At 34.6% G+C, this 13,172-nt stretch overlaps 1 protein-coding gene across 4 annotated transcripts in view; it reads left to right on the top strand.

The window, feature by feature from the left end:
• LOC107686233 (liprin-beta-1-like) overlaps positions 1-13,172 on the top strand; it is a 32,288-nt gene that overhangs the window by 8,894 nt on the left and 10,222 nt on the right. Inside the window, exons 4-16 of one of the 4 annotated variants that reach the window (XM_016483143.1) lie at positions 2,577-2,663; positions 3,167-3,280; positions 3,487-3,618; positions 5,921-6,013; positions 6,184-6,276; positions 7,157-7,274; positions 8,390-8,434; positions 9,175-9,236; positions 9,327-9,411; positions 10,157-10,296; positions 11,684-11,784; positions 12,216-12,275; positions 12,457-12,517. In XM_016483143.1, coding sequence (XP_016338629.1) covers positions 2,577-2,663; positions 3,167-3,280; positions 3,487-3,618; positions 5,921-6,013; positions 6,184-6,276; positions 7,157-7,274; positions 8,390-8,434; positions 9,175-9,236; positions 9,327-9,411; positions 10,157-10,296; positions 11,684-11,784; positions 12,216-12,275; positions 12,457-12,517 — 1,191 coding nt within the window. The remainder of the gene's footprint in view (positions 1-2,576; positions 2,664-3,166; positions 3,281-3,486; positions 3,619-5,920; positions 6,014-6,183; positions 6,277-7,156; positions 7,275-8,389; positions 8,435-9,174; positions 9,237-9,326; positions 9,412-10,156; positions 10,297-11,683; positions 11,785-12,215; positions 12,276-12,456; positions 12,518-13,172) is intronic. The other 3 variants (XM_016483145.1, XM_016483144.1, XM_016483146.1) reach the window with 3 other exon arrangements.

Raw genomic sequence — 13,172 nt, 5'->3', positions numbered from 1 at the left:
TTCTATTCATAATTAAGAATGCAGTGCAGCTTCGTTTTATCATTGCCTCAAGATATTAGTTACAGCAGATCCAAGAAATATTATTCTTGTGTGTCTTGAGACAGATTGAACAACTGCCAAGGGAAAGTCAACACATAGTATCATATTTAGTCAGTTTACCTGGATTATTATGTTCGTTCACCCAATGTTAATGTTTTTTTTGGCACAATAAATGGTGCATGAAAACCCTGAATCTCAAGTGACTAGGCATGGGCCGGTATGAGATTTTGACAGTATGATAACCTTAAGCAAAAATATCACCGTTTCACTGTATCACAGTATTGTTGTTACAGCTCTAAAATGTGTTATTTTTAAATAAATGGGTAAAAAAAAAAAACTTTTTCCCACTGAACACAATATATTTAATTTTTTAGCAACATACAGAGCATTTGGAACAGTAGTAGAGCTGCACGATTAATCGTTAAAAGATCGCGATCTCGATTCAGACAACCACACGATCTCATTTCTAAATGACAACGATTCTCCCGTGTCTACTAAACCTTTGACAAAGTCTTACCGGATCATTCAAATCTGTGTTCGCACTGCCGCTGTATTCATTGCATACATATACTTCGTAGTAGACATCCTTAACTCCTTTCTGCTGTCTGTTGTTCTGTTGTCGGTGTTTCTTTGAATATGGCGCATATCACATGCTGTGTGGTATCGGCGTTTGGTATCGGGGCATTTTAACGAGTATGAGTACAGGAGACCAGTATCGGGCCCGATACCAGTATCGGTATCGGTGCATCCCTAATTTATATAATCCCCCCCCCCACCCCAAAAACAAATTGTGACTCCAAGCTTTTGAATGGTACTAGAGTGTATAATGTTACACAAGCTTTTTTATTTCAGATGAATGCTGATCTTTCTATTCATCAAAGAATCCTGAAAAAATGTACTCAAGCTTTTTAAATATTGATAATAATAATGATAATAGAATGTTTCTTGAACAGCAAGTCAGCATATTAGAATGATTTCTGAAGGAACATGGGACTCTGAAGACTGGAGTAATGATGCTGAAAATTCAGCTTTGATCACAGGAATAAATTAAATTTTAAAATATATTCAAATAGAAAGCAGTTATTTTAAATAGTAAAAATATTTCACAGTATTACTGCTTTTGCTGTATTTTGTATCAAATATATGCAGGTTCGGTGAGCAGAAGAGAATTCTTTAAAAAAACATTAAAAATCTTACTGTTCAAAATCTTTTGACTGGTAGTGTATATTAAAATGTTTAATAATTCATTCAAATTAATTAAACACTTTTAAATAGACTGCAGCAATAATATTTTGCCACACATTATTTTGTTTAGTTCAGAATCGTGATCTCTATTTGAGACAAAAAAAATTGTGATTCTCAATTTATCCAGAATCGTGCAGCTCTAAACAGTAGTATTTGTTTATTTTTTTCTTTGATTTGTTTCTGAAATGTTTGCTGAATTGTGGGCTGTCCCTGCAGCTTTTGATTTGGATTGTTGATTTGCTGCTAGAGCTACTGCTGCCCTAAAAGACTGACATCTTTATTTAACCTAAATCTGTAATCACAGTTATTTAATTTTAGTTATATAATTTATATACATATAATTTATATCATTTCATATAATTTAGTTATATAATTTCATATACATAATTTGATTTAATAATAACCCAATTTGAAGCAAAACAGAATGTTCTGACTAGCTTTGTGAAATTATACATGCCTGAACAAAACAAACAGCAGGAGCTCTGAATGAGTTCAGATTCACTCTCTGACAGCAGGAGGCGCTCATGGAACAGCAGATACGTTTCCTTGGTTACCACTGTAAACAAAGCAGCGCTGCGCTGAAACACTGCTTTAATGTGAATTATACAGAGACAAGATGAAAATACCATCTAAACTTTTCTGAAGGCAGTCAGTTCCCCTCAGAAACACATTCCTATAAACCCCCAAATCAATATTTAGGATTTTCTTCCAATAGCTTGTGCATCATGAACAGTTAGTTCTGCTACTGTCTGCTACTGTATTTTCTCTGTGCATCCGTCTTCAGCGTCTCTGGCTTGTGTTAACGGGCGTTTACAGACTTCATATTTTCACATAAATGACATTTTGGAAAATGGTTGCATTGCAACGCAGTTTGTGCAAGTCCAGAACAGAGATCGGCTGCAATAAAACAAAACAAAAAAAACATCTGGTTGCCAATCGCGTAAGTTCCAGGGGAAGCTCCTTCGGCCGTCATACACACACGTGACTGACTGCTGCACCAACAGGAGGGGGGTCGTGTCACTCACTGCACTCAACCTGAGGTATTCCTTCCTACACTTTCTTTCAGTCTTTGAGGAAACATGAAAAACAGCGCATACCGCAGGAGCGGTACAACGGAAAATGTTAGTGGTTTTGAAACCGTGAAATTTGCAAATCACGGTATACCTTGAAACTGGTAATCGGCCCATGCCTACAAGTGACCCTGTTTTCCTCAGTATTACGGTTTCAAGCCATATTGTTTTGGATTCCAGAAGTCGTTTATAATAAATTATTTTTCTGTGTTTTTTGGACAGTCAAATGGACACATTTCAATCACCGGCGATGTTTACCAGGACAGACTTAATCGTCTTGAAAGTGATAAAGAATCCCTTGTGCTTCAGGTAACTTTGTATATACATACATGTACTGTACAATCAAAAGTTTGGGGTCAGCAAGATTTTTTTCATGTTTTTGAAAGAAGTCTCTTGTGTTCGGTCATAAATACAGTAATGTAAAATATTATTACAATTTAAAATAATTGATTTCTTTTTCAATATATTTTAAAATGCAATTTATTCCTATGATGACAGCTGAATTTTCAGCAGCCATTCCTTTTATCTTCAGTGTCACATAAACCTTCAGAAATCCTTCTAATATGCTAATTTACTGCTCAAGAAACATTTCTTATTATTATCAATGTTGAAAACTGCTTAATATTTTTGTAGAAACCCTGATACAATTTTTTTCAGGATTCTTTGGTAAAGAAAAGTTCAAAAGAACAGCATTTTCTTTTTTCTTTTTTTTATTTGTAACATAATTTTTTTTAAAACAAACGTGTTTACTGTCACTTTTGATGAATTTAATGCATACTTGCTGAATAAAATAAAATCACCATTCTTTGCAGGTGAGTGTTTTGACGGATCAAGTGGAGGCGCAAGGAGAAAAGATAAGGGACCTAGACCTGTGCCTTGATGAACATCGTGAGAAACTAAATGCCACAGAAGAAATGTTACAACAGGTGGGTTCAAAGATGTGCCTTGTTTATTGGAGACATGGTCTGGTGGTTGGGTACATGTGCATTTTGCACATTAGAGCTTATTTTCAGCCCTTAGTTTCCTATTACGTCTTCACTATACTGTGCAATTACAAGCAGAAGCCCATAAAATGTAATTCATAAGACCGATTTTCTTTGTACATGCTCCATTTGTGAACTCTTGTTCCTAGGAACTCCTCTGCAGATCAGCCCTTGAGACTCAGAAGCTGGAGCTTATGGCAGAGGTTTCCAACTTGAAACTGAAGTTAACAGCAATGGAGAAAGAGAGACTCGATTTTGATGATAGATTTGGAGATAGTGAGGTAAAAAACATGAACACATGCATGAGCAAAATAATTGTGTAAGGATGTCTTTATTTGAAAATGTCAGTGGCTGTGCTTTAATTATAATGCTAGTCATTGGTTAATTTGTGATTCCGCCGTTGGCACACAGAGCTCTTTTGTTTTGACCGCTTTAACATATTGCAGTTTGCTGGAAAATGACTTGAATGTTTGTTTAGATTCGTGATTCTGCAGTATAGCCAACCTTTTGTTTCTGTACAAGCCTGAAGCAGAAAGACGTGCATTCAACAATGCGATCTGTTAGCGCTCGGACATCTACCAGTCACGTCATGTTACGGAAATCTGTTCCAGTGCACTGGAATGTTGGGCTTTTAACTATTCTCTGCTTTGTTTGCCGTCTGGGCAAAATGGCAAATGCAAAAACAGCCTTTACCACATACCATTTACCCAAAATGGTTTGGGTGGCCTCTTTTCTCTCAAGAAAGTAGTCATTACCACTAAGGACTATGGCCCACTGTGGATGAATGTGAGTAGGAAGGGTCCTCAGCGAGATGGTGATGGAATCCATTGGAATGGTTTTCCACATCAGTGGTTTCAACTATTTCAGATAAACCTGCCCTAAACCATGTTTGGCCAGTTCACAAATACATTTCCTGTCAAAGTGGGCATTTCTTGGCCCAAATGCAAACTGGACCTTTTTTTTTTTTTTTTTGTTAAAAGTCTAGCCACTTTAGACTAGGTGTAAAGCAGACTATTATCTTATGAACTCCAGAGCAGCTGGCCTTGTTGTCCAGGGTTGCTTTCGGTCCTTGTCCATAACATGTTTTATTTAGGCTTGGGAAATGCTGTTATCACTTTAACACGTATTTTTGAGTCAAACAACATCAAAAAATGGAGAAAAGCAGGATGATTTTCGATTAGGGTCATTGAGATGAACCAGTCTCTGCACCTGTGTGTTCACAGTCAGCCACAGAAAACAGGTTTTGTCTTCTTGTTGTTGACAAACGTTCCATTTCAGGCCTTTCTTTGTGATTGTGGTTTTCATTCTTCCTAGAGTATTGTAGAACACATATACAAATTATTTATTGTTTAAACTGTGCACTAAATTGGCAAGTGTGTTTGGTCTAGGTTGGTCAACACATTCTTCAAAGATATAAATTATTTCTGCTGTTTCCTGTTATTTTGCTGCCACATAATTTACCGTCTCAGCAAGACTCCAGTTTGTTTCCCAAAATATATTCTTTTTATCCTGTTAAGACTAAGACTATAATATGTCATTTTAGATTTTGAAGAACTATCAGAATTACTGTAGCCTGAAATACTCTATTTACACTGCTGTTTAAAATTTTGTGGCCGGTAAGATTTTTAAAATATTTTTTGAAAAGAAGTATAGAAGTATCTTATTTTCACCAAGGCTGTATTTATTTGAGCAATAATACAATGAAACTAATTGTGTGATATTATTGCAATTTAAAATAACTGTTTTCTATTTTAATATAATTTGAATATATTTTAAAATGTAATTTTTTCCTGTGATGGCAGAGCTGCATTTTTAGCAGTCGTTACTCCAGTTGTCAGTGTCGCATGATCCTTCAGAAATCATTATAATATGCTGATTTGGTGCTTAAGAAGTATTTATGACATTTCTTATCATCAGAGTTGAAACCCGTTGTACTGACCCCAAACTTTTGAACTGTAGTGTATTCAGATTGTCCTTACGCTTTCCGGATCACTGCTCCAAGTGGATGCATCTGCATTTTTTTCACTGAGTGTTTACAACTAGAGGCTGCTCTGTTGTTTATTGACTCATAAATCCATGGCTGAATGCTGGACATCCTGACAAAGAGCTTGGCCCTGAAAGGGCTGTGTGCTGAATGGAAGCTTGTCACTAGATTTTTTTATTATTTTTTTTTGCTGCTTGTAAAGCATTTCTAACGATTGAATACTTAGTCTGTTTGTTAAACAAACCATTTCAAACTTGACAGTAGGGTTCTCTTTGAAGACCTTTGTAGCAAAATTGTTTGGGAATATGGCCATGATAAGTCTATGTGTGTTTAGAAATTAGTTATTAATATTATTAGATTCCATGCATTAAAGTCCCTCAGTTTTTTTTATTGTATGTAAATGTTATTTTATTTTTTATGTAATTGGCAACATACATATGCAGTCGGCAGTTTTACTTATTTTACAGTAAATTTATCATTGTTAAATTAAATAACATTGTTTTAACATTGTTAAAAATAATTTGTTGCTAAAATGCTTGATACACTTCATGAAATTCTATGGAGATTGCTTGCCTTTTAAATACGTTTTTTCTTTTTAGGGTTTGATTTTGGAGATTAATGAACTGAGATATCACATTTCTGAGATGGAGAGTGAACGGTTACAGTATGAAAAGAAATTGAAATCCACTAAGGTGAGTTTCTATGCTAGTTTCTTACAAGTGAAAACAACAATTGATGTTACCATCTTTAAGCTTGCATAGGGATTCTCTTCTTCTGTCTCTCTTACATAACCTGTCATCTTTCTTGTTATCTTTAAGTGTCTATTTTCCTTTTCCTCCTTGTCTAACCTCTCTGCCTCTAGTCGCTAATGGCAAAGCTCTCTAGCCTGAAACTCAAAATGGGCCAGATGCAGTATGAGAAACAGAGGAAGGAACAAAAAATCCAGGCACTCAAGGTCGGCATACCTCAGGGTGGTTGCTGCATGTGGTTGTGATCCAAAGTTTTTTTTATTTAGTTATTTTTTCACTGTAACTTTGCTTTTTGGCACTTTTAATGAAGGCTTCAGTTTAAAGTTTAAATATTATACAGTGGCCACATTTAATAGTTTATTAACAATGCACTGACATTCAGTGTTGCTTTAAAGTCCAAATACATTCTTAGGCCACTTGTAATGAGCCTATGAGCCAATGTCTTTTTTACTGTCTCAGTTTAACTGAGAGCTCCATAGCCCTCCATTTTGCACCATTTTGTACAGACAAAGTTCTCATCATGATTTGAAAGCTGCTCATTAAATCTGCCCTCCTCTATAAGCAGTGGCACCAGTATAAGATCTCAGCATGTTTAATTAACCACAAGTATGCTTTAGTGTGAGGCTCTACGTGATGTTTAAGCTGAGAGGGCTAAATTTCAGACTGCTTTATAATGCAGGAGAAGCTATTTCTGTCGCTACTTCCTACTGTAGCATACTGTTAATCCACATGCTTCAAAAAGCTCAGTGTGAGGTTTGCATAATTGTGTTTCTGTAGCTTTTTTTGGTGTTATAAACTTCACAACCACCCTGGCAATGCATTGAACTCATTAAGTTCTTGAATGTGATCTTGATGAGTCGTAGACACATATATAATTAATTAATTGAATATTTGGCTGTTTGTGAGATAATCCAATACATTATCTACAACATTGTGTCAAACTTTCATTTTGCATGTGCCATTTATTGATCTCTCTGATAGTAATTAGTAGCTGCATGGTTTGGTATCGCTGGGTTAACCTGTTAACTTCAGTGGTGGTCCAGACTTTGGATCAGAGTTGTGAGATGTGTGTGTTTTAATGTTCAGGAGGAGCTGGTCACGTTGAGAACGCATCTGGATGGCAGAGATGGTGATCTGAGGAGGCTGCAGGATGAGACGGGGTCCAGATCCCCAACGCCTGCAGGCCTAGACAGCACAGAGAGAGGTGGGTCATGCATAGTTGCTGTTCTTCACACTTAGTAATTGCAGTATTGCCTGTCCCAGCGTGCCCTACAGGGGTCTAGTTTTGTCTTGTCATTATGCTGTATCTAAGATGCTGTACTGTAATATCTGGAGTAGATCAAGCTCAATCAATTTTTATTATATTAATTAATTTGTGCTATTTTTTTTTTTTTTGCATTTTTGTTGATTTTAGTTATTTGCTTTGTTTTACTTTTGATTTTTACATATTTCTTTTGTTTGTTTGTATTTTACTTGTGTTTTTTATATATTTATATTTGTTTGTATTGATTTTTTTTACATCGTTTTCCTTGTTATTTTGTTGTTTGTTTTTTTGCTGTGTTTTTGTTTGTTTTGATTAGATGTTTTTACATAGTTTTCTCTTGTTATTTAGTTTTTTGTTTGTGTTTATTTGGTTTTTGTTTATGTTAGTTTTTCGATTTGTTTTATATTTTATTGAATGTTTGTTTTGATTTCTTACAATTGTTTTTTCTTGTTGTTTATTTTGATTTGGTTTATTTATTTATTATAGTTTTTTTGCTTTTTTAAAATTAATAAATGTATTTATTAATTATTTTTATTTCTTTAGTTTCTTTTGCTTTTTTACATGCGTTTTTATACATTTATATTTGTTTGCTATGGTTTGTTTGTATTGATTTTTTTTGCATAGTTTTCCTTGTTATTGTTTTTTGTTGTTTTTTGGCTTTGTTTTTGTTTATTTGATTTGTTTATATTTTAGTTTTGCTTTGTTTTGTTTGTTATGATTAGATGTTTTTACATATTCTCTTGTTATTTAGTTTTTTTGTTGTTTGTTTATTTGGTTTTTATTTATGTTAGTTTTTGGTTGTTTTTTTATTTTATTGATTGTTTATTTAGATTTTTTTTACCATTGTTTTTCCTTGTTGTTTATTTTGGTGTGGTTTATTTATTATTATAGTTTTTTATCTTTTTTTTATTTAATTAATTAAATTTAAAAAAAAAATTATTATTCCCCTGTTGTTTTTATGTCTTTTTCTATGTATCATTTTACTGATAGCGGTTTATTGGTGCAACACATTCAATAACAGAAGACGTTTAATATCATTACTCTGTCTTAAACAGTTTTCCATACTGAGGAAACATTAAAAAAGAGGCTCAAAGAGAAACGTAAGGGGACTCCATGTCTACCTTCTACACATACACCCCTTTTTCAGTTTTTTTAATCTTTGTACTATTTTTGTCCTCTGCTTCCTGTGCCTGCATGTTTGGGCATGGTACTCATGAAGCTTGCTTTTCTACAGCACGAAGCATTGCAAATTACAGTCGTATAGGAAGTTTTTGTCCTCTGCTTCCTGTGCCTGCATGTTTGGGCATGGTACTCATGAAGCTTGCTTTGGATTTAAATGGATTTAAATGGATTTAAATATACAAGATATTAGGTATAGGAAAGGGAAAGAAGTAATGAATAATAATCCGTTCTTATGTTGTAGCCCAGACAAAAGTCAGATTGTGGTCGCCATCTGGCATGTCATATTTACATTATTTTCTGTTTGTCTTGCCTGTCACCTTGTAATGTAACACCTACTGTTCCCCAAAGCTAGTTTCTTCCCCTCTTCCCTCCATTATAGTGCATTGCCCGTAACCCATGTTCACACTCCTCATGACCTCACAGGCTGGACGTCCACTCTTATCTGTGGCTGCATACACTCACGTTTAATCCCAACAAGCTCCTCCTTGCTTTCGTTGTGTACATTTCTCACATTTGTCACAGAAGGTCACTTGTATTTCATCTCAACATGTCTGTCTACAGTTTATGTGATGCTAAATGTCAAGCCTGAGGCCTAATGTTTCTTTGCCCTTTAGTGTTTATGAAATGGTCTTTAGTTTACTAAGCCTGTGCTTTGCAGATATGGAAGTACAGAAGATGAAGAAAGCAATGGAGTCATTGATGGCGGCAAATGAGGAGAAGGTAGTTTTAAGTCATAAGTTTCTTTGCCCATTGCATTTGAAAATCATAAAGGAACTTGGCATTTAATGCTGTTAATGATGCTTTGTGTAGGATCGCAAGATTGAAGAGTTGCGACGGTCACTCATGTGTTACAAGAAAGTACAAGAGATGGTCATGTCAGCACAAGGGAGAAAAGGTGATTTGTTTTATTTTAATAAAAAAATTCCGAAGTGATGTCAATAAAATTTGTATGTCTTTCCTGTAATCAGTGTAATTTTAGTATTATTTATATACTATTATAGTATTAATTCATATTTTTAATTAGTTTTTATTTTAATTCTAGTTTGTTTTATTAATTTTAAGTGCTTCTGTCATTTTATCATTTCTTATTTAGCTTTGTTTCAGTTTTAGTTTTAGTAACTAACCTTCATTTAATTTTTTAAAGTTTGGTTAAGCTAAAGTTTTCATCTAATATTTATATTTTATTTTAGCATTACTTTAAAGAAAATTATCTTAATAATTTTAGTGAACAGTAACAACTCTACCTGTAATACAAAATAATTCATTATTCAATTGTAAATTAAATATTGTGGAAGGTGTACATGTTGATGTAGAAATGAAAAAATAAATAAATTACATTTCCAGTAATTATTACTGTAATGCAATAATAAGAAGCCACTAAGGAAATTACAGGGGGAAAAAATCTGAATATGAGAGGTAAATGTACTTCTTTATCACAAAAATAAAATATTATTACATTACATTATATTATGTTATATATTGATTTTGGGGTGAAATGTGACCTGGATGTGGTTTCTAGAGCTTCATCCAATTAGTTAAATCCTTTAATGTGCTTCTAATAAGTGACAGGCTGTATTTGCTGTGTGGCGTTTTCTGAGCTAATGATCAAAATCTCCCTCCTCTTCTGTCTTTCTCATCAGATAAGGTCAAAGAAGCAGACAGTGATGGGAGCAATAGCGACAGCTCCCTCTCCATGTCCACCGCCCTCTCTGTTTCCATGAACACGGAGAAGTCTCTGCTCTCTTACACAGAGGAAGTTGCTGTGAGGGGTCAAAATGAGGTACAATTTTCTTTTCAGACCAACAAAATTCATATAAAATTTCCCTCGAGGTTACACCATTCATCGTTTGTGGTTAGTGTGCATCCTTGTTAAAGAACTATATTTTGTTTTGGCATGCATAATCTAAAATCACTGCACTGCAACCTAGAATTACTCGTAATTTAGAGCAACACAAACTGATTGACAGTTCAGCAAAGTTGTGTTGATGGTGTTTTTTTTCAAGCTAAAGGCAAAATTGAACACTTGCAGAACACACAGCATGTCAAACTGTGGCTCATACTGTCACAGACGATCCAAGACACAGAGAATCACTTGTCAGCAAGTGACTGAATGTCTTCAGATATTACCGTTCAGAGGTGATGGATCCTTAGAATACTTTTTTGAACCAAGGACTTCCAAAACTGAGTGAATGATTAAATTATTTATGAGTGAATTATTTATGTACTGTTATAGCATTTTTTATGTTTTGATTTATTTTTTAATTTTTTTAGTTTAAGTTGTAGAAATTGAATGTGTTTCTGTCATTTTTATTAGATTTTTTAAACGTTTCTGTTTAGCTTCAATTTTATTTTATGTCAGTTTTAGTTTTAGTAATTTTAGTTCTTCAACCAAAGCAGCAGTTTTAATTTACATTTTTTTAAGTTGATGTTTTTCGTCGAATATTTATATTTTATTCTATTTTATTTCAGCTTTGTTTCATTGAATGAAAATGATTTTGAATAGTTTGTGAACAGTAACAACATTTTGTGCAACATTTATGCTTTTTATATTACATACGTAAGGTTATGTGAAGTTTCTCAAATGTTATTTCTGCATTTTATTTCTTGATTTCACTGAACAAAAATGTATTTTATTAGTTTGTAAACAGTAACAACACTACATGTAATACAAAACAAATCTGCATTATTTAAATTGTAAATTACTGATGCATTCTGAAAGGTGTGCATGCTGATGTAAAAATAAAAAATACTGTATTTTTTACTGTATTACAGTAATTAGAAACATCATGGAGACTCCAAAGAATTACAAAAAAAAAAGAAATCAGATAATGAGGGGAAAATGTACAGAGTTATAAAAAAGTGTGTAGCTTCTCTTTCTATTTTTCAATCTATATTAATGTACTTGTTTTTTAATGCCCTTAATGGTACATTACAGTACAGCACTATGGTCAACCTGTGGTGGTTTTCAAATATGCTTTATAAAAAACAAACAAACAAATAAATAAAAAATCCCTAATAAAAAGGATATATTGCATTGTTATATTAAATGTATTTTTATGCTGGAAAGGTTGTTTGAGATGGACCTTCAGGGGTCTGCCTTTTGGAAAATGCTGGTGTGGAGAATACACTGGTGTGAATTTACCTTTGCATGTTCTCTTCATCTGTAGGCGACTACATTTGTCAGTACACTCCAAGTGCCATCACTCACAGTCTCATCCCCAGACAAAGCAGACAGTGATTCAGTCCTGGAACAAATGCAGTTATCAAGGTACACTTCAGTACATTAAAACACCCTTTTGTCTCCTGAGGTTGTTTTGTCACGCAGGATCATCATCTAATAAAATCCGGACAAGCAAACATTCTTTTATATCATAGCTGTGGCGGTAGCTTTACATTCCGGAGCATCCAACCTATGTTACAGCATCCAAGCATCCTATCCTTAGTTTTAGCACCTCTGAAGGCGTTTCCTTTCTTGTGTTTTATTGTTAGTATCCACTTTCCATCCTTTCTAGCCTTTGAAATATCAGAGTTCATGACCACGTCTCCCTATTCATGCTATCCCATCATTCTATGGTGTTTAAAGTATCATTTTCTCACCTTTAGCACATCAATGCATGTCCGTCTATACACCCCACTGCTTACCCATCATGCTTTGCCACCACCTCTGCATCCCAATGCTTGTGTGTTTGTCCTTTGTAGTGAGAAAGAGTGTCAGGAGCCAACTCAATCACTGGAGACCCCATTAGATGAGAGTCCCGAGTGAGTATGTGTGTCAGGTGGAGTTTGGTTACATAAACGGCACACTGTGATTTGCTAGTTTTTGGGTAACCTGAAATGCCACTATTGTGAATCAAGGTGTGTGTCAGACACATTACCATAGTGGTTATGAACATCTGTATGTTGAAAAGAGTGATGGTAACAATGTCTTTTCATGTTTTAGAGCTTCAGAGGACACAAAATCAGCAAGCCAGGGCAACCTAGATGGAAGAGGCAGTGAAAAGGTGAATTTCAGCTCAATCAAGACTTGAGGAAAAGTGTATTTATTTTTAAGGTTTTTATTAGGGTTAGGCAATATATTGAATATTTAAAGTAGGGATTCACCGATACCGGTATCGGGCCCGACACTGAGCTCATGTACTCGTACTCGTTAAAATGCCCCGATACCAAACGCCGATACCACACAGCATGTGATCAGTGCCATATTTAGACAAAGAAACACCGACAACAGAACAACAGACAGCAGAATGGAGTTAAGGATGTCTACTACGAAGTATATGTATGCAATGAATATAATGTTAAACATTCAGTATTAACTGTATAGCTGATGTGCGCGAGCTGATAAGCAAAGCACGCTGAGTGGATTGAGAACGCGGCAGCGCAGATGCGCGAGCTTGTCGAGTGAATATACCTTTCTCACAGATATCATTGGAAAGTTTGTAGTTCGGTCAGATACATCAAAAACAAGTAAGTAAAACAATGCACAAGTTACTTAACGGTATGGAGAGAGAGAGAGAGAGAGCACAATTCTGCAGTGTGATCTTTGATGTTCACTCACTTAGCACGCGCATCATTTGGATTAAAACTAAATCGTAAAAATAAGACCATTTATAGGGGCATTCACTATAAACATAATTTATTTTCAACCTTAGGCATACA

The sequence above is a fragment of the Sinocyclocheilus anshuiensis genome, unplaced genomic scaffold, assembly GCF_001515605.1.
Source record: "Sinocyclocheilus anshuiensis isolate Anshui unplaced genomic scaffold, SAMN03320099.WGS_v1.1 scaffold481, whole genome shotgun sequence".
NCBI lineage: Eukaryota > Metazoa > Chordata > Actinopteri > Cypriniformes > Cyprinidae > Sinocyclocheilus > Sinocyclocheilus anshuiensis.
Note: the sequence above shows the minus strand (reverse complement) of the source record. Positions and strands in the feature narration are given on the sequence as shown.